This window comes from Xenopus laevis, chromosome 7L, assembly GCF_017654675.1.
Source record: "Xenopus laevis strain J_2021 chromosome 7L, Xenopus_laevis_v10.1, whole genome shotgun sequence".
In the NCBI taxonomy this organism is placed as follows: domain Eukaryota; kingdom Metazoa; phylum Chordata; class Amphibia; order Anura; family Pipidae; genus Xenopus; species Xenopus laevis.
This window is the reverse complement of record NC_054383.1, coordinates 87,917,688-87,940,291: the sequence shown is the minus strand read 5'-3', so window position 1 is coordinate 87,940,291 and position 22,604 is coordinate 87,917,688. Positions and strand designations below refer to the sequence as shown.

The following is a 22,604-nucleotide window of genomic DNA, read 5'->3' as shown; positions in this document are numbered from 1 at the left end:
TCGTTGGACAATGTATATTTTGAGTGGAGTAACTCACCACATTTTGAGATAACGCACCCAGCACAGCTTAAACACTGTCTCCAAGCAAGTGTGCAATACATATGTTGGACTTTATAATAAATAAAGTACCCCTTGTTGGAAAATATGAGGATATTAGAAGTAACCTCGGAGTTCCATGACCTGCATAAAAGTACAGTTAGGACAGGTGTCTAGTAGAGATGATAGTCAAAAATTTGCTTCCATATATGGTGTGTGTGTGGGGGGGGGGGCTAATACAGTAATAGACTCTACATTTAACCATGGACACTACCATGGGCCAAAAGCTATTCTATATAGATAAAAAGGAGTCCGAATTTCCTACTGAGTCACCTAATCTATTGCTATTGTCCAAGGCTATTTCCTTTATGCAAACTATCATTCCTTAGAGATACACTTTTAATAAAACTAAAAGTTTGCACCTAAGGAAGACGGCATTCCTATAATTTGGAGTTTTCTGGATAACATGTTTCAGGATAACGTATCCCATACCTATACTGAATTGTATGAGTAGTACGCAGCGCTTCTCCCACCACGAGAGCCAGAGATGGCAGTTTAAGCATTTATGAACTGAATCTCCAAATTTTAAAAGGGAAATCTTGCTGTTTTACAAGAAAGTGGTAAGCATTGAGGGTTGTAGCATCGAGCCTGGTGTGTCAGGGTCAGAAGTGGTATGTGCCCTGCAGAATACTACTATGTGCCGGTGCCATCGGCAAAATATATATTTAAATAGGTTTATTTTGTTTTTTTTCATTTTTTTTTCCCCCACATATACACACGCAAACGTAACCAGCTTGATATTAAATCAGGTTCAGGATATAGAGCAAGCATTTCATTCTACTAAGTAAATGACCAACAAAATATTCACTTTCAGATAATGGTTAAGAAAAAGGTCTGTTTCGCAAAAGACACTTATGGGAAAACATTCAAAAAAGCAAAATGTGTATACAAACATACTGGCTACAAATAATGTTGATGTGCAGCACAAGCCATGAATTTCATGAGGCTGTTTGAAACACTCACTTGTGATACGTTGGCACTACATCATAGAACAGATGGAAAATGTTTCTGACTGTGTAGAATAGCTGGATGGAGCTGAAATAAAGCAAGGGCCAGAAAAACAACAAATTAACACTAATGAACACATTTTCAAGGTGTTTTGATTTTTGGGCACATTAAAGGGCTTTTAACATCAAAACAAAATAAACATATACGGATTATTTTGGTTTAATATTTGCAAATATTATATAAGAAAGTCTTCAGCTCAAAGAAGTCTGAAGATCAACGAGTGACATTTTATCTGTTTAAAATAAAGAGCTGCTAAACAGTGTATTTGCTATGCAGAAGGTATTCTGTACATCTTCATCTTTGTGTGCTTTTGAAGCAAACACACAATATTTACAAGAGGAGGACCATACAGTACATTAGGGGGGCAATTAAATGGTGAACATACCTCATTGCATATTTAACAATTTATTTATAAAGCATTACGTTTGTTTGATGTTACAAGCTCTTTAAAGAACAGACTGCATAAAATTATTCATTCCTCAAGACATTTCACCGGTTCTTAATTTTGTACCCATGGAACAGATTCCATTTACTCTAATGAATTCCCAAAATGGTCAATAAATCTTTTTTTCTTTCAGAACACTATTAAGATTTTTTTAATTATGTCCCTATAGTGCTTAAACAAGTACCTTTTTGTTGTGCAATTGCAGTTAAGTTCCAGAAGCCTTCATCTATGCTGTTTGCCTTTGAAATTATCTTTGTAGATACACTAATATGCTCAAAATTCAGATTCTGCATACATTCAAACTCAGTACAAACTGTTTGTTGCCCTGCTTGGCACACAGCACAGGGTAAAATGTTCTGTGCTGAGCCATGTAAAGAAACATACTGCTTGTTTTCTAAAATCTCAATCTAGCACTCAAACCAGAAAATGTGAAATGTGAGAAATCTCCCTTAAAATGGCCATACACATTAAGATCCGCTCATTTGCAATCTTTACCCAATTCGCCCCCATTCTGGGCCAAATCGGCCTGATCTGATCATTGGGCCCTGTTGTGCCAACAAATGGAAAGCTCCAATAAATATCTGGACGATTTTTGTCCAGATATTTATTGTGGAGGCAGTCGGGAAGGGATCATGCACAAGCAGATATAGCTGCTGCTAACTCGGTCTGAAGGGTTTCAAATCAGTAGCTTAGATCTGCCAATTTATAGCCAGCTTTACACTCAGGGACGAATGTAATAACATTCAAATTTATTTACCCATAAGATTTTGAGTAAAAGTGTGGTTTTTTTTGCAAGTGCAAATTAACTAAAGAAATTGTTTCATTTCCTTGTATGTGCTTTCCTGCTCTGAGCTGGCATTAAGCATTAGAATTGATGGGAAAATTATATAACAAGATGGCCAGCATTCTGAATTTTTTAAAATGAAAAAATGAAAAAAAAAAAAAAATGCTGAAAGTTTCTCAAATTCTGATAATGGATGTTTATGGGAAAGTTATAGTATACTTTTCTTGGGGAATTTTTTTTTCTCTGCAAGTGACAACACAATCAAAGTCTTGCGGATGGGAAATTACAGAAAAACAAAGAAACAACAGCATTAACACATTTAGAGAAACTAGATAATTTACCTTAAAATTCACATATCATATCAGCATATAAAACATATTTAGTATTGTTTATAAAAGCAGACAACATATATATATATATATATATATATATATATATATATATATATATATATATATATATATATATATATATATATATATATATATATATATATATATATCTATCTGTGATTCAAACTCTGCAATAAATGACTATCCCAATTACATGTATAGAACCTGTTATCCAGAATGTTCGGGGGCCTGGGGTTTTCCAGATAACTGATCTTTCCGTAATTTTTATCTTCATGCCTTAAGTCTACTAGAAAATCATGTATACCTCAAAGGGATACTGTCATTGGAAAACATGTTTTTTTTCCAAAACGCATCAGTTAATAGTGCTGCTCCAGCAGAATTCTGAACTGAACCCCATTTTTCAAAAGAGCAAACAGATTTTTTTTTATATTCAATTTTGAAATTTGACATGGGGCTAGACATATTGTCAGTTTCCCCAGCTGTCCCCAGTCATGTGACTTGTGCTCTGATAAACTTCAGTCATTCTTTACTGCTGTACTGCAAGTTGGAGTGATATCACTCCCCTCCCTTTCCCCCCAGCAGCCTAACAACAGAACAATGGGAAGGGTAACCAGATAACAGCTGCCTGGTAGATCTAGGAACAACACTCAATAGTAAAAGCCAAGTCCCATTGAGACTGATTCAGTTATAATAAGTAGGAGAAATAACAGCCTGCCAGAAAGTAGTTCCATCCTAAAGTGCAGGCACAAGGGACTGGGGGCAGCTGGGAAACTCACAATATGTCTAGCCCCATGTCAGATTTCAAAATTGAATATAAAAAAAATCTAAATCTGTTTGCTCTTTTGAGAAACGGATTTCAGTGCAGAAGTCTGCTGAAACAGCACTATTAACTGATGTGTTTTGAAAAAAAAGCTTGTTTTACCATGACAGTATCCCTTTAAAGATACCCAATAGGCTGGTTTTTCCTCCAATAAGGATTAATTATATCTAAGTTTGGATCAAGTACAAGGTACTGTTTTATTATTACAGAGAAAAATGGAAATAATTTTTAAAAACTTGGATTATTTGGATAATTTCCTTTTTTTGGTGAGTATAAAACAGTACCTTGTAATCCTTACCTTAACCAGTCTATTGGGTTTATTTAATGTTTACACGGGTTTCTAATTGACTTAAGGTATGAATATCCAAATTACAGAAAGATCTGTTATCCGGAAAACACCAGGCCCGGAGTATTTTGGATAACAGGCCACATACATGTAATGACTTTCACTAATGAAATCTTATGTTTTTTTATTACCATGGTTTACTACTAGCGGTCGCTTCTGAGAGTGTCTGGTAAGCAAGTTCCATTAACTTTTGCACAGACTCACTGATCCTGCAAGTGGGGAGAGCAAATGTATGTTGATTCAGTTTAACATCGTTCTCCAGACCAGGAGCTTCTTGTGAAAGTTTTTTCTCCTTCTTTATCACCTTCTCAGAATCTTCACATTTTGGAAGTACTGGCAAAGTAATTTTGGAGTCAGGTGTAATCTAAGCATGAAGTTGCCAGAATAGAAAGAAAAAAAAAAAAGAATCGAAAAGTAATATATTAAAACAATTTCTGAGATTTGGCGCTATTGTTGTAATCATAAGTAGTACAAGAAGAATGTGTTTAATTACAACGGAAACAATCTGAACTGTGGCGAAGCACAGCTATGGCAAACACTGCAGCCCTTCAAGTGATGTATACATGTATATACATACAATGCAGAAAGTTTTAGCACCCCGGTGAATTAAAAGAATGATCTTAAAATAGAGGAATCAAATGCTTTAACTAGGTAACACATTCGTGAAAGTGTACAAGCCTATGTTCATTAACTATTCTTGCACTATATTGATGACACATTTAGTCAGTATTTAATCGACTTAATTAGCCTCACCTATTACATATATACTAGTTGACCAACTGATGTATATAAGGACATTTCACTAAAAATACATGCTATTTTGGTCGATACATTACAACTTTACATTGTACAAATATGGGGTCATGTACTAAAAGGCACCAAGTTTGCTATGGGGCAGTAACCCATAGCAACCAATCAGCAGGTTGCAATTATCATTTACTATTCACAATACAAAAAGGAAAAATTTTGAGAGCACTCCATGGCTAAATAAAAATGTACTAAAATACACTGGAAGTGCTACTGATCTGGCCAAATTAACTACAGACATAGAAAAAAAGAAGAAAAATTGATCAATGCACATTCCCTGGTCCCCTGTCATATCAGTAATCTATGCAGATGCATGTATTTACAAAGACAGGGGGTTTTTTAGTTACAAAATTATGATCATAAGATTGATAAGCCACCATACCACGTCAAGGTAAAACCCATATGGCGGTCCCTAACTATTTACCTCTGGTCATAATTTCAAATGCTAAAGCCTCCCGGCATAAGAGCATTACCTGAAAAATAAGGTCTCCCGACCTGGGCATTGGTTTTCATCATAGGGCTTAGTCCTCCCCCGCCATTAGCTTTCAAAGGGGAGAGATAACCTAGACCCCAGCATTGGTTCCATGAGATTAATCCTCCCCCGCTTGCGGCTTTTAAGAGAGAGAAACTGCCCAGACCAACACCCATTTCCAAAGGCATTGTTCCACCATTTAAAGAGACAGGTATGGGGGTGCTACAACCACATGGAAGCCTGGCCTGCAGCATAGCTGCTGAACTTCCAAACAGAATAAATCTGCTACAATACAAAATACAAAAAGGAAAAATTGTGAGAGCACTCCATGGCTAAATAAAAATGTACTAAAATACATTGGAAGTGGGGGAGGATTAATCTCATGGAACCAATGCTGGGGTCTAGGTTATCTCTCCCCTTTGAAAGCTAATGGCGGGGGAGGACTAAGCCCTATGATGAAAACCAATGCCCAGGTCGGGAGACCTTATTTTTCAGGTAATGCTCTTATGCCGGGAGGCTTTAGCATTTGAAATTATGACCAGAGGTAAATAGTTAGGGACCGCCATATGGGTTTTACCTTGACGTGGTATGGTGGCTTATCAATCTTATGATCATAATTTTGTAACTAAAAAACCCCCTGTCTTTGTAAATACATGCATCTGCATAGATTACTGATATGACAGGGGACCAGGGAATGTGCATTGATCAATTTTTCTTCTTTTTTTCTATGTTTGTAGTTAATTTGGCCAGATCAGTAGCACTTCCAATGTATTTTAGTACATTTTTATTTAGCCATGGAGTGCTCTCAAAATTTTTCCTTTTTGTATTGTGAATAGTAAATGCTACCTGCTGATTGGTTGCTATGGGTTACTGCCCCATAGCAAACTTGGTGCCTTTTAGTACATGACCCCATATTTGTACAATGTAAAGTTGTAATGTATCGACCAAAATAGCATGCATTTTTAGTGAAATGTCCTTATATACATCAGTTGGTCAACTAGTATATATGTAATAATATGTAATATGAACTAAAAAACCCCCTGTCTTTGTAAATACATGCATCTGCATAGATTACTGATATGACAGGGGACCAGGGAATGTGCATTGATCAATTTTTCTTCTTTTTTTCTAAGCATTTACTATTCACCTGTTTAAATGCAAGAGTCTTATTGGCTGTCATGGGTTATTGCTCCTGGGCAAACATAGTGCCTTATATTACATATGGGGGATAGTGTCTAAAGGTCCCCATATATGCAAAGAATTTTCTTTGGTGAACAACCGTTTTTGGCGAAATCCGACCAATCCGTCAAATTATCATGACGTCAGTGGGAATCGAACGATCGTACATTTTAAGATTTTTCGTCCGACATCTGTCAGAAAATTGATCGGCCAGGTTAAAAAAATGTTATTGGTCCCAGTTTAATCTATCTATGTTTGCAGGGCCAAGCAGGCAGCTATCCTCAGTTTTCCTGGCAATATCGCCTGAAATGGTCTTTTTAGTTGATGGAAAAATTGCACATTTAAACGATCGTTTCGAGATTATCGTGGTCTCATGATAACAAAAAGATCTTTTAAAAATCTTTACATCTATGGCCAGCTTAATAGGAACCTGTCATGGGAAAACATGTTTTTTTTCAAAACGCATCAGTTAATTGTGCTACTCCAGCAGAATTCTGCACTGAAATCCATTTCTCTAAAGAGCAAACAGATTTTTTTATATTCAATTTTGAAATCTGACATGGGGCTAGACATTTTGTCAATTTCCCAGCTGCCCCTGGTCAAGTGACTTGTGCCTGCACTTTAGGAGAGAAATGCTTTCTGGCAGGCTGCTGTTTTTCCTTCTCAATGTAATTGAAGAAGTCTCAGTGGGACATGAGATTTTACTATTGAGTGTTGTTCTTAGATCTACTAAACAGCTGTTATCTGGTTACCTTCCCATTGTTCTTTTGTTTGGCTGCTGGGGGGGGAAGGAGGGAGGTGATATTACTCCAACTTGCAGTACAGCAGTAAAGAGTGATTGAAGTTTATCAGAACACAAGTCATATGACTTGGGGCAGCTGGGAAATTGACAATACGTCTAGCCCCATGTCAGATTTCAAAATTGAATATAAAGAAATCTGTTTACTCTTTTTGAAGAATTCTGCTGGAACAGCACTATTAATTGATTCATTTTGGAAAAAAGTATTCCTTTAAAGGACAAGGAAAGTCTAAAGTAGAATAAGGGTAGAAATGCTGTATTTTGTATACTAAACATAAGCATGAACGGACTGCACCACAAAGCCTAATCAAACAAATGATTTATGATTTCAAAGTTGGCCACAGGGGGCTGTCATCTTTCAACTTTGTTATACATCTTGGCCTGACCCTGACCCTGCACATACTCAGTGTGGTCTTGGCTGCTTAGGGATCGTCATAAACAAAGCTGCTCGAGTTCTGCATGGCTGGGAAGTTAGACGAGGGCTCCCCCTGCTGTTCATAAGTATAATTGTTCCCCATAGCAGGTAGGGACCATCTGACAATTCCTATCCACAGCAGTAAATGAAGGGAGAATTTCACTGCATACAGTCAGGTTTCTTATAAAAACGGAACACATTTTTTAATTAAAGTATAATGGAGAAAGGTATCTTTTTCATTAAAGAAAGTAAAAATGGGATTTTATTTTTTTGCCTTTCCTTGTCCTTTAAGGTTCATACAGAATGTCTTGAACACTGACATTGCCTGTGAACACAACCCCCCTTGCATTTCTAGGCAATAGCTATGGATCATGTGTTAACTGAAGAACATTCCAGGCAAATCACAAGAACTATATTTTTCTTTTCCATTTTGTGTGCTGTAACAAATCATTTTTATATTTTACTCCACCCACATTTCCCAAAAATAGTGGCTTTAATTGTGCAATTGTACACATTATAATTTAAACTATAAAGACAGCAATAGTTTTTACACACCTTTACTGTGTTATGTATTTCGGAGGTCATCAAATTTCTAGCCACGACAATAACATCTTGGCACTTCTTGCTGGCAAAGTGGGCATTGACATTTCGTGCATATTTTAGAAGTTCTGTTGCATCTCCCTTAAGATAATTCATACCCTTTAAAGCATTTTCAAACTCCTCTGTGGCATTTATGACCTGAATGTGAGAGAAAAGGCCACTGATATAAATACATTCGGCACAAGAGGACTTCGCATATTAGCTAAGAAGTTTATCCCCTTGTAATATAACAATACAGAACAGAGCAGCATTAAATGAAATTTAAAACAACCACTAAACCTTCTGCATGATAATAGTTTAATAAAAATGTATATAGCAAAGCCTCGTCATTTGAATACCATAAAAAATTCAAGTGGGACAATAAACTTAAATCTGGATTTTGAACTCTATATTGTGGTACAGTTATGGGACTTTTTATCAAGAATGCTTAGGACCTGAGGTTTTCTGGATAAGGGATCTTTCCGTAATTTGGCTCTCCATACCCTAAGTCTACTTAAAATGAATTTAAACATAAAATAAACCCAATAGGATTATATTGCCTCCAATAAGGATTAATTATCTTAGTAGGGATCAATTATGAGGAGTTGTTTTTTTATTACAGAGAAAAAGAAATTACATTTTAGAAATCTGAATTATTTGATTAAAGATGGCTGTATGCCTTTGAATTAACTTTTAGTTATTTCAGCGCATGCGCAGTTGGAGCAGTTTGCCGGTTTGCGACAACTGCGCATGCGCCGAATTGGACGGAAATTGACGATCCCCCAGTCAGCTTATCGAGGTGCCGGAAAATGGATGTGTGGAACTCTGCTAGCAGAATCTGCGCCAAGGGGTAAGTATAAAGTATGGGCATTTCCCCGGGGGGGGGGGGCACTGATTTTTTTATACAGGGTTGAATTCTCCTTTAAGCAGCTCTCCAGTTTGCAATTTCAGCAAATCAATTGCTAGGATCCAAACTCCCCTAGCAACCATGCATTGATTTGAATAATCTGAATAGGGAGATGGATAATAAAGAGTAGCAACAACAATAAGTTTGTAGCCTTACAGAGCATTTGATTTTTAGATGGGGTCATTGAAACCTGGAAAGTGTCAGAAGAAAAAGGCATATACTTAAAACTATATATATAAAAAAAAAATAATCAACCTTTCTGAAACACCACTTTAAAATAGAGTCTATGGGAGACTGTCTTCCTGTAATTAGAGGCTTTCTGGATAGCAGGTGTCCAGATAATAGATCCTATACTAGAACTGTAAAGAGGAGCAATGGACTGGCATTTTAATGGAGACCAGTGATACAATTCAGGAGGGGAGACTAGGGTCTGTGGAGTAGTCTGAGGCTGTCAGAAGGCTGGAAACATAAGACAATCTCCACTGTTGCAATCTACAATTAGGGATTTATGGGCATAATTAAGTCATTATCGAGAAATATATAAGGGTAGCAAGACATAAAATGAACTCTGTGATGCTTTAAGTTATGGAATTCTCTTTCTAAAGGAGTTGTACTGAAACATTAGCTTTAGTTCTTGGTTAATGCTTTCAAAACAATGTTTATTCAGACACTGGTCCAATAGGCTTATTTTTCCCCTTCTTAAGCTTTTAATTTTTTAACGAACCTTCCTTAAAGCTGGCCATAGACGCAAAGATCTGATTGTACGAATCGAGGATTCATACGATTTTCGGAACGTGTGTGGAGAGTCCCGCGGAGATCGGTCGTTTGGTCGATCGGACAGGTTAGAAAATTTCTGTCGGCTGCTGATAATATCTCTGCGTGTATTGACGATCGTACGATTTTCAGTGGGAGACTGTCACCAGCTTTGGTTGGACATAGATATCGTACGATTGCTGTCAGGGGCAGAACATTGCTGATCTGTTCTTTAACTAATCTGACTGGTAAGACTTTGATCTAAATGGTTAGTGGCGGGTCAGGAGATGGGAAAGTCCGATCGTACGATGATTCGTACGATCGGATCTTTGCATCTATGGCCAGCTTTACATTGGCTTAAAGATAGGTAGGATTTACTTGGCCACAAGGTTGAACTTGATGGACGTGCTGTATGCCCAACAAAGTCTCATTATATACCTTTGATATGTCATTTTCTTGAAATAGATGTTTTATCCCAGGAGATAAAAAATAAATGTAACAAAAACAAACAGTACCTATTTTGTATTTTGTCATGAAACAGTGAAATGCTTGTTAGCCCAAAAAAACATACGTATAATTTGTGGAAAAACAAAGAAAGTAGAGAATTAGTAGGGATTTGTTTTTGTAAACTACCTCTTCATACTGAACAAGTTTGCTGCTGTTATTTGGGATGGAGTAGACCAAGCAATCTTTTATGATAGCTTCAGAGATTTCTTCCCAAATCATTTCACCAAGTACGTCTGCTAATACCACTTTGCCTGTCTCACCAGTTTGTGGGGAATCTTCCACGGGTACATCTATAATGACAACACCATATCTTATGTCAACAATAGAAGTCCTGCAAAAAATGTAGTTTGTTTCTCTAGAGAGTGATCCCAAACAAGTGGCCAGTGAGCAACATGTTGCTCTCAAACCCCTTAAATGTTGCTCTCAGTGACCTTAAAGCAGTTGCTTATTTTTGAATTACTGCTAGGAGGCAAGTTTTGGTTCCATAACAAGGTGTGCTGCTGAATACAGCCTCCTAGAAACTGGCAGTTCACATAGGGGCTGCCAAATAGTCAAAAACAGCCATTATCCCCTCCCCAAAACTTTTTTTATGCTTGTGTTATTCACCAACTCTTTTTACAATTTAATGTGGCTCCAGGGTGAAAAAAAAAAAAAGGTTGGGGACCCCTGTTCTACTACAATAAAAGACAATTACACTTTCAGTGGTCTAAGTCTCATCAATGCACTGGCAAAGGCCTTTGCCTATTTTAGCAGGATAATAATGCTGCACATAAAGGAAGAATAATGAATTATAAGTTTGCAAAGCTGGGAGTGAAAGAATTTGACTGCCCTGAATTCAGCTCAATTGAACAGCTTTGGGATGACCTGAAAGTTGTTTTAAGCCAGGTCTAATCACCCAACATCAGTACCCAAACTCTTACACATAAATGGACGCAAATGCCATCAACAATTCGGATAATGCTGAGAACAAGAGGACCCAACATCCTTAGTTTGGCAATGACACATTGGACAGGCAGTTGTCCACATATATTTGACCATATAGTATAACTTGTACATTTATAAACTAACTACAGTATAAAGATTACAGCACAGCAAAATCCATATTCATGTTTTATTTCCCTTACCTAATAGGTGCTTATGAAGCAATTCAAAGACCAGTCTCAGTTTGATGAAAACCTCTGCAGGAGGTGGGTGCTCCAATTGTGTCTCAATCCTTTCAAAGCGTAAAATAACACCCTGTTGTTGTGTTTCCATCTGGGCGTGGAGGGATGGATAAGAAACCAGGGGCTTCAAAATGTAATTTAGTAACAACTGGCCTGTGGAAGAATAGAAGGAACAAGGTATACGCAAAAAAGGTCAGAAGTATATTTTAGCATTATTGCAATGTTCTGGATAAAATGATTCTTCTTGTGTGTTGGCATTATAGTACATTTTACCGTTTGCGGCAGATTTGATACAAGATGAGAACAACCATTAAAACTGGTCTAAAGATGTACAGTGTAAAGAGCAGAAAAAGGGCAAATGAATGCATTTAAAAGAAAACTATACTCCAGAATAATGTAGGTCTCTATAAAAATATATTACATAAAACAGCTATTATGTAAAACTCTGCTTCATCTAAATAAACCATTTTCAAATACATGTATGGGATCCGTTATCCGGAAAACCATTATCCAGAAAGCTCAGAATTATGAAAAGGCCATCTCACCGAGACTACATTTTATCCAAATATTTTTAAATTATTTAAATTTAAAAATATATAAAGCATCAGTCGGATAAGTATTTACTCTGGGAGTATAGTTTTTCTTTAAGATATTTTTTTTCTATATAAGAGTGATCTTACTGAAGAATTTCAACTTTGTGTTCAGTTCGCCTAAGATTGCAAATGCCTGAAGAACAGAGCCCAGCAGAGGTACAGTTGTACTTTCATCATTTGATGGCAGGGTGCACAGATGGAGCTCAGTCTTCATTATCATTTCCATGCTGGAATTTTCTAAAAGGTAATATAAGAGCAGGTTGGTACAAAATCATTAAAGCTATTTAACTTTTACACTGTATATACAGGCATGTCAAAAATGAAGTACATGTAAGTACACCCAATGGAAAAGTTTGCCTTTCCAGCAAACAGATATTTGATCCTTATTGCTGCTATATTTATAGATACATGTGATATACTACAAAATGTAAACAGTGTGTTGCTTTTGTTAAATTTTGGAATTTTAATAACTATAAAAGCAAATGTTGCATGTGGAAAAGGTATATACACCCCTACATTTATAACTATCTTAAACTAAACCTAAAATTATAATCAGGTACAAATTATTAGAACATAGTCAGATAGGATATTGGAGGTATGTCTTATTTAAAGTTCAAACATTTAACTTTGTGGAATCATCTAAATAAATAATTAAAAAGAATGTCAAAAGAACGACAGAAGATCATCTACAAGTGGAGTTTATTTCAAATAACTGCCAATTAGCCTAGACTAGGATGTCCCTACAAATTCAGCCCATGAGCAGAATTTAACTGCAATCAGTTATTTGAGTGAGCTCTTAATCATCTGCTGGGAAAGGAATCCCCCCTATAAGATACATTGGATGCAACTGTCATTGAATATCTGACACCCAACTCTTGCATGAAGACAGAATGAAGAGAAACAGATGCTGAGAGAAGAGGAGTAGTGAATATAAACTTGATCATTTCAAAAGCAATGCAGACATTTTAATTCATTGTATTTAGAAAGTTTCATACTTCAGTATGAGGAACTTATATTAAATAGTCCCCCTTTAAAGACAAGAGCAGCCATTAGAAAGAGGCAGCACATATTAGATCTACACGATAGGAAGTTTAACCGTGTACACCTAGGCAAGGACTAGCACTATAGAAACAATGTTCTCTGGACAGATGAGACAAAGTAATTAGGCCACAGTACCAGAGGACACGTTTGATGAAAACCAAAAACAGCATTTCATCAGAACAACCTGCCCCTATTGAATAGGATGATGGTGGAAATCAAGGAGTGTGGGAAAATGTTTCCAGTTCATGTTAGAGACTGTCGGAAAGTCATAACAATGATTACTTGCAGTTGTTTCTGCCAAAGGGGGAAATACCAGGTATTAGAATAACATTACTGCATAGTACATGTTTTCTTTTTGTATCGGTTGTATCAACTTTAGACTTTTTGAATAAAGATCACACATTTATATGTCCACATACTTTAAAAAAAAGAATACACTAAACATGGGTGTACTTTTTTTTTTTACATGACTGTACATGAACATTTAAAAATCAACATGCATTTGCATGTAGCTGTATTGAAAGCTCAGTGATTTTCCTCAATTAAATGCAAATGGATCATATAGGAACTCAGGAGTTGTATCTGTTTATACATAGGACTTTCAAGATGCAGGTATCATTGCAGCCCTGTAAGACTGTGAGAAAAAAGGTTCAGTATAATGAGACATCTATTAAACAAACTAGTGATTTAGATTATGATCTATACTGCATCCATAAGAGAATTCATTTAAAGTATAGCCATTAAAAAATATATATATTTTTTTTAAAAATCTGATACCTTTGGATGGTGGTAATTTCCAGACTGCTAACTGCTGCCACTCTTCTCCAAGGTGATAGAGCAAGTTCTGTTTTTGCACAGTCAGTTCTATTCCAAGAGATTTCAGCAGCTTCAATTCACATCCTTTTCGAGACTTTAATACTTTTAAACAACTGTGAGCCTGGAGAATGAAAAGTACGAATAACTAATGCAGTACCCCAAGAGACAACTTTATGTTTATTTTTTATCCAATAATGAAAGCACATATTACATGATTTACAGATATTTGTAATATCAATTTTGTTAATGCAACTGACATTATAGCTCCTGTTTTTTTTATTCTCTTTCCCAACTTTATTAATTTCTTCAGAATTATTCTTAGCAAGACAGCATAATTATGCAGGGTTAACAAAGGCAGTAAAGTGAGACAGAATATAAAAGTACATGCATCCCCAAGCAGGCAACTATAACCTGACTCTAACAGTAACCACAAGTTTGTGAAAACACTGATATATTTATATAGGGGTGTACAATATATTTTTACACACACAGGTAAAAGAAATCAACATTTTTATTACTGAACATTTACCTTTTCTAGATGTCGAGCTGCAGAAATATAGTTTTTCCCCGTCAACGCGCAGTTGTATTTCTCAATAGCACTGTCAAACTGAACAGAAAAAGATCATGTAAGATGACTTGGCTGACCTAATGCCTTTCCATTGCTTAGGTTACAGCGGTCCAGATAGAGGTTTAAAGGCCAGATATTCTCATACAAGAAATTTGCACAGTGCTTAGCCTAGACTCAATAGAGACTAAGTAATAGCACCCTAAAACCAAATAGTAAAAGGCGCACAGACAGTGACTCAATTATATTTATAGGGCTTTTCAAAAAAAAAAAAAAAAAGTGTTTTTTATACATATATATAGAAAAATTATTATGCTTTAAAATGAAAGCCCTATGAGTGTGGTCTAATTTTTGGATAATATAATTTAATTATGTACCAGCACCTAGGCATTATTTGTTTGTTTTCTGTGTGCATACTTACAAGGACCTTGAGAAAGGCCCCAACATGGGCCGAAACGTTGGATATGCATCATACCAGAGCAGTTACAAAGAAGGAGGAACTTTTATTTTCACTTTATGCCACTAACCTCTTGAAGTTGTTTGAGGACCCCCAAAATAACAGTGTTTTTCTCCAGCTGTTGTTTTAATTCGGTGAATTCATTAACTGCAACTTTTAAATCGCTTTTTACCTGTAATAGAAAAACAATGTGAATAAGGAAAGTTACAAGGCCCCAAAAACACTAGTGACCTTAGCACAACTGGAATTTGATAGATCACTATCCATAGTTATAATGGGTTTGACCAGCTGTGACTTTAGCGGTGAGTTGACAGGGGGAGTAGCAGAACGCAGTAATATAGGTCTGACCCAGATGATCTCCTTTACATTATAATTTTCAGATCTGATGTTACACTGTTTGCAGTGTGTTTTTATTTATTTATTTTTTATAAAATGAGAATGTATACAGAGTACATTTCAACAGCATCAAAATTAAAAAGATCTGATTTTGCTTGTATAATACATAATAAAGAGATATGCTGATGCCATAAGTATACTAATTATCTTTAATTATCAGCTGTAGCACAGCAGTACATTCAGAGGATGCCAAGGTTCCAAGCATGTGCACCACTCAACAGTGTACAGACAGCAAGTACTGACTCGCACCTTTATTTTAACTTATTTTAAAGGTAGCTCGGGGCAGTTAAATTGTTTAAAAAATATATATATATATATATATATATATATATATATATATATTTTATCTACTAAGCATTTTTAGTCTTCAAATAATATACCCCTTTAAAAATAGTAAGTGTGGCAGAAGAAAAAAATACACTTATAAGAGCATCAACTCTACACAAAAAGTAATCCGTCTCAGAGAATGAGATAGTATGTGCAATACTGCTACATATTGCATAATCCTTCTTTACTATAAAATATTCTGGTGGCCTGTGTTAGACACTTGTGGAAATAGGTGGCCAACACTCACAACTTTCATGTTCCCAAGCAATACCTGCAAACCTGTGATTGGGAACCTGCAGTCTGTTGGAACAAAGCTTTTGATTACTCCAGTTCTTCTTATAGGAACAGTAACACCAAAAAAATAAAAAGCATTTTAAAATAATTAAAATATAATTTACTGTTGGCCTGCATTGGTAAAAGTTATGTGTTTGCTTTAGAAATACTACTAAAGTTTCTATAAACAAGCTGCTGTGTAGCCATGGGGGCAGCCATTCAGGCTGGGGAAAAATGAGAAAAGGCACAGGTTTCATAGCAGATAACCAATAATAACCATTTTTCAAATTGCAAATAACTATTTTTTATGAGCCGGTTTTGAGTTGCTCGCAGCGCAATCATATCCTCCACATACCTGCTCATTTCAGCAGTTTGCAAAGCTTTCCATGGCCCATGGCCATCTCTGCTGCTTGGCCCTCCTACCAATGAAAAACAAGTAGGCAGTCTTGTTTGTAGATGTCTGCTCGATGTGCGTGTGCCTCACCATCACTACAACCATTGCCTTACTGCCTACACATTTTTCATTGGTAGGAGGGTAGGACAACAGAAGAGGCAGACGGACTAGCAGAAGAGGCAGGCTGGCTAAGCAGCAGAGACAGCCACGGGCTGTGAAGGTTTTGCGAGCTGCTAAGATGAGCAGGTATGTGGGGGATATGATTGCGCTGCAAGCAACTCAAAATCGGCTTATAAAAAATAATTATTTGCAATTTGAAAAATGCTTATATTCACTCCCCAAAGCCAAAGGGGATTATAATTTTCATAATTTTTGACCATACAGCCTCTTTAAGAGGACTTTGGCAATGAGTCTAACAATCAACATGCTTTTGTATGTTCTCAGAGAATCAAGTAGGTTCCTACCTCAGTTTCAATTCTTGATTTCAGAACATCCACATCACTGACAAGGCCATGTACTTGTGTCACCAAGTCTTCTGCACTCTGCATGCTTGGGAGGAATTCATCATATTTTTTATTGATCATGTCACAAACTTCACCCTATAACGAGAAAAACAGAAATACACTATGAATTGATTTCAATTCACATATTTTCAAACGTAACCTAAGAATTAGATGATTTAACAGTTTCAAAACAAGGATAAAAAAAAACTACACAACAATGAAGCAGACTCTATGAAGACATCTCTTACACAGGACAACAGTCTTTTTTTTCTCTCTGCAATGATTGTGTTATGTGAACACCAAAAAAAGTCTGCAGAATAAAAAAAAGTTGTTTTTGGTACTTTTCATTAAAAAAAGTTCTTAGAATCCACAGGAGCCCACAGAGAACCTCAGGGTGGGAGGCTCCTGGCTGGCAGAAACAAGAGAGCAATTTTTTTTTAATTAAACCACATTGCAAATATGGTTTAGAAGGCCAAATCTATTTATTTTCAGAAAGGGTTAAAAAAATGGTGAACATCACCTTTAATTCTCTAGTTAGTGGTGCTTGCGAAGCAAAGCATCACTACTGTTATCTTGCAAACTTATTAGTGGTGCTTGCGAAGCAAAGCATCACTACTGTTATCTTGCAAACTTATTTTTATTCTTCTTCCGTATGAAAGTTTGGCGCCAAACTAGTCCCGCACCGTTTGTCCTAGACCCATGAATGAGGTGTCAAATCGTGCGGCTTAATCGGGAATGGGGTGGTATGACTTTTCTAAGGGGTGGGTGGTTAATTGCCCCTTGCGGGGGCAATTAACCACCCCGAAAAGTCCCATAGATTAACATTGAGGCCAACTTTTGACGGATTCTAGCGCAGAGAGGGAATCTTGTAGAAACGTTAAATTTACCACATTTGAAGAGGTTTGCGACCTGTGTCAGATGATACCCCACACGAGGGTATAAGTTTTACCCCCGGGGCAGGAGAGGTCCCCAAATTTGCCCCATTGACTTATAATGGGGAATTTATCGAATAATTAGTTTGTCGCAGACCCATGAATGAGGTGTCAAACCGTTCATCTTATTCGGGAATGGGGTGTTGTGACTTTTCTGTCCTATTTTGGGGACCCAAAAAAGTGAGCGGAGCCGCAAACAACCAATCAGATTTTCCCTATTGACTTCAATGAGAAAATGTAAACAGCTGTAATTCTCACAGTAATAAAGCCAGAGCTCCCAAACTTGGCACCGTGGGTCACTGGGTGACTGCGGCTAAAATTTACAAAAAGTGGGCGGAGTCTACAACAGCCAATCAAATTTCAGCCATTCAATTAAATAGGAAAATTTTAAACTGCTGCCGCTCTTAGACGGTTAATGGCAGCCTCCTCAAAGTTGGCACAGTTGGTCACTGGGGGACTGGGATTAAAATTAAGAAAAGTGGGTGGAGCCAAAACCAACCAATCAGATTTCTTTGATTGGTTTTAATGGGAAAAATTAAGAAGGCTGCCATTCTCTCAGTATTGATGTCAGGGACCTTGAATATCACAAATGTGGTCGCTGGGGGTTTCCACTTCAAGTTTAGAAAAAGTGGGCGGAGCCACCAACAACCAATCAAATTTCATTCATTGATTTTCAATAGAAAAAAATAGAAATGCTGCCATTTTTACACATTAAATGACAGCATTCCCAAACTTTGGTATGTTAGTCACTGAGTGACTGTGGTTCACAATTAGGAAAAAAGGGACGGGGCAACAACAGCCAATCAGATTTGGGCCTGAGTTTTGCCACGGCAAGCACCACTCACATTTTCTTCAGGAAATGTACCTCTCTAGTTTTTATTCTTCTTCCGTATGAAAGTTTGGCGCGTAACTAGTCCCGCACCGTTTGTCCTAGACCCATGAATGAGGTGTCAAATCATGCGGCTTAATCGGGAATGGGGTGGTATGACTTTTCTAAGGGGTGGGTGGTTAATTGCCCCTTGCGGGGGCAATTAACCACCCCGAAAAGTCCCATAGATTAACATTGAGGCCAACTTTTGACGGATTCTAGCGCAGAGAGGGAATCTTGTAGAAACGTTAAATTTACCACATTTGAAGAGGTTTGCGACCTGTGTCAGATGATACCCCACACGAGGGTATAAGTTTTACCCCCGGGGCAGGAGAGGTCCCCAAATTTGCCCCATTGACTTATAATGGGGAATTTATCGAATAATTAGTTTGTCGCAGACCCATGAATGAGGTGTCAAACCGTTCAGCTTATTCGGGAATGGGGTGTTGTGACTTTTCTGTCCTATTTTGGGGACCCAAAAAAGTGAGCGGAGCCGCAAACAACCAATCAGATTTTCCCTATTGACTTCAATGAGAAAATGTAAACAGCTGTAATTCTCACAGTAATAAAGCCAGAGCTCCCAAACTTGGCACCGTGGGTCACTGGGTGACTGCGGCTAAAATTTACCAAAAGTGGGCGGAGTCTTCAACAGTCAATCAAATTTCAGCCATTCAATTAAATAGGAAAATTTTAAACTGCTGCAGCTCTTAGACGGTTAATGGCAGCCTCCTCAAAGTTGGCACAGTTGGTCACTGGGGGACTGGGATTAAAGTTCGGAAAAGTGGGCGGGGCCAAAACCAACCAATCAGATTTCTTTGATTGATTTTAATGGGAACAATTAAGAAGGCTGCCATTCTCACAGTATTGAAGTCAGGGACCTTGAATATCACAAATGTGGTCGCTGGGGGTTTCCACTTCAAGTTTAGAAAAAGTGGGCGTAGCCACCAACAGCCAATTGAATTTCATTCATTGATTTTTAATAGAAAAAAATAAAAATGCTGCCATTTTTAGACATTAAATTACAGCATTCCCAAACTTTGGAATGTTAGTCACTGTGTGACTGTGGTTCACAATTAGGAATAAAATGGGGCGGGGCAACAACAGCCAATCAGATTTCAGCCTTTGACCTTAATGAAAAATGATAAACTGCTGCTATTATCACGGTTTAAATGCTAGGTGTACCAAACTTGGCTCAATTACTCACTGGGTGACTGCGGTCAAAATTTAGGAAAAGTGGGTGGAGCCCTAAACAGCCAGTCCGTTTTCACCTATTGACTTAAATGTAAAATTTTTGATTACTGCCGTTCTCACAGTTTTAAAACCGGAGACCCCAAACTTGGCACTGACCATGACTAGGTAACTGGGGTTAAAATTCAGAAGACTTAACATTGAAACCGACTTTGACTGAGTCCCCCATCATAGAGCCATGAATGAGGTGTCAAATCGTGCGGCTTCTTCGAGAATGGGGTGTTATGAATTTTCTGAGGGCTGGGCAGTTAATTGCCCCCTGCGGGGCATTGTCGTAGAGATATGGGGGGCCTGAGTTTTGCCACGGCAAGCACCACTCACATTTTCTTCAGGAAATGTACCTCTCTAGTTTAAAATCGTATCTTAAAATGTGTAAAGCAACAGTAAAGTATACTCAACTGGCAACAGCTGTCTCTGGAAATTGTGCTCGTCATAGTAATCCCAACAGTTAGAGCAACTTAATGCCATATAACACAAGGAGCTCATACTGTCAGCCAAAATACCAATATGCAGGAAGAATAAAACAAGTTAAGGCAAGGAAAATGTGTATTTAGGCTCACCGTTATGTCAGATAATTCTCGCAGCTGGTCACCTGTAGCCAAATGATTCCTTTATAAATTGTATTATACCCCAATTAAGTTGAAGGAACTAATGTATGAAGAGCTGCATACCTTAACAACTGAAGCCCCATTAAAAAAATATAAATCAAAAGTCTATGTACAGCTCTATAAAGCAACAAAGATCCAATGGGGGGGGGGTGTGTGTGTGTGTGTGTGTGTGTGTGTGTATATATAACTACTACTACTAATGCACAGGTATGGGATCCATTATCCAGAAACCTGGTATCCAGAATTATTCAGATTACAGGAAGGCCATCTCCCTTAGACTCCATTTTAATCAAATAATTCACTTTTGTTTTTTAGATGATTTCCTTTTCCTATGTAATAATAAAACAGTAGCTTGTACTTGATCCAAACTAAGATATAATTAATCCTTACTGGAAGCAAAACTAGCCTATTGGGTTTAATTGATGTTTACATGTGACAAGGTATGGAGAAGCAAATTAAGGAAAGATCAATTATCTAGAAAAACCAAGGTCCCTGGCATTCTAGATAACAGGTCCCATACCTGTATAATAAAGGGCGGCACATCTTAAGGGGGTTGTTCACCTTTGAGTAAACTTTTAGTATGGTGCAGAGAGTGATATCCTGAGACAATTTGCAATTGGTTTTCATTTTTTATTATTTGTGTTTTTTTTTTTAGTTATGTAGCTTTTTATTCAGCAGCTCTCCAGTTTGCAAGTTCAGCAATCTGGTCGCTAGGGTCCAAATTTCCCTAGCAACTGTTAGAGACTGGAATATGAATAGGAGAGGGAATGAATAGAATGATGAGCAATAAAAAGTGGCAATAACAATACATGTGTAGCCTTACAGTAGCATTTATTAGATGGGGGTCAGTGACCCCCTTTTGAAAGCTGGAAAGAGGCAGCAGAAGAAATCAAATCATTGAAAAACTATAAAAAATAAATAATGAAGAGCAATTGAAGAGTTACTTACAATTAGACATTCTGTCATATTATAAGTCCATGTAAAGGTGAACAACCCCTTTAAGAGGGCGTGAAAAATGTGTATCATATACCAAAACCGATATTAAATATAAAATCTGACAATAACTGGTTTTTGAAAAGCAATGGCAGATTATAATGCATTGGTCTCTGTGTGTCAGTCACTGGTAATATTTTGCAAAGAAACTAAATGTATCAGGTTTCAGTGAGGTCACGTGTAAAGAAGCTACATAGTTTTATCCTGGAACATACCATCTGTCTTTTGCCCAGGTATGCCAAGTGTGCTGCCCCTCCAGTTGTTGACCAACCCAAACTTCCAGAATCCTTCACTCCACACTAGGACACACAGTTTAGTAGCTGCCAACCTACTTATTAGACTATGTGACTCACAAACGTGTACTGGAATGTGTAAAGGCTTTAATGCGTGGCTGGGTGTGTGTGTCGAACCCTTCAGCATAGCTGGGGAGAAAAGAGCACCCGCGACATGTTACGCAGCTCTCACCTTCAGCTCGTCCACCCTGCGGGACAGGCGCCTAATTTTGGTACCGAGATCCTCCTTCTCCAACCTTCCCGAGTTCGCCAACACCTCAGTCACAAAAGAAGCCATCCCGAAGCCTCGATCTTTCCCCACCGAAGAGCTGACGGGGACACTTTCAAATCGTCACAGCGCGGGGATTCGTCCCTTAGAGAAATGGATGCTGGGAAACGTAGTGCAAAAGCTGCCTGATCCCACATAGAAAGGTCAAGACAAAACTACAACTTCCAGAATGGCCTTCGTTCCGACTGACAAGAGGGAGGTTCAGGCGATAAGGTGGATGACAGAACGTCGCAAAGCCTCCTGGGAAAAGCCGCCTGAAGCTGGAGTTTAATTGGTTGAAATGCGGGCGGCATTACATTGGCAGGCACAGAGACTGCAGTGTTTAGGGCGGAAGCTATAGAATACAATCCCTTTCTCAACTTCACATCACCTCCCTTGCTTTCCATGTACGTGACAGCTTGTTACAGTTAATTATTCGTATTTCTTTTTTAACTGAGTTCGAATACTGTTAAGTCCCAGCGCCCTGCATTTAGTTTTAGACGTCTTTGTGCGGAGCCATATATTTACATGAAATTAGTAAATACTTATTAGAACCACATTTTTTTTTTAAAAAAAAAAAGGATCAATGGCACCTCAATTACACTTTGTAAAATGGC

The 22,604-nt window shown here is 37.6% G+C and overlaps 1 protein-coding gene across 1 annotated transcript in view; it reads right to left on the bottom strand.

The window, feature by feature from the left end:
* zw10.L (zw10 kinetochore protein L homeolog) overlaps positions 1-22,041 on the bottom strand; it is a 32,878-nt gene extending 10,837 nt beyond the window's left edge. The window contains 11 exon segments of the mRNA NM_001092962.1: positions 1,060-1,131; positions 3,984-4,216; positions 8,080-8,262; positions 10,397-10,560; positions 11,395-11,586; positions 12,114-12,263; positions 13,845-14,004; positions 14,413-14,490; positions 14,976-15,077; positions 16,760-16,894; positions 21,913-22,041. Coding sequence (NP_001086431.1) covers positions 1,060-1,131; positions 3,984-4,216; positions 8,080-8,262; positions 10,397-10,560; positions 11,395-11,586; positions 12,114-12,263; positions 13,845-14,004; positions 14,413-14,490; positions 14,976-15,077; positions 16,760-16,894; positions 21,913-22,017 — 1,574 coding nt within the window. The 5' untranslated portion in view covers positions 22,018-22,041.
* Between the last annotated feature and the right edge of the window lie 563 nt (positions 22,042-22,604).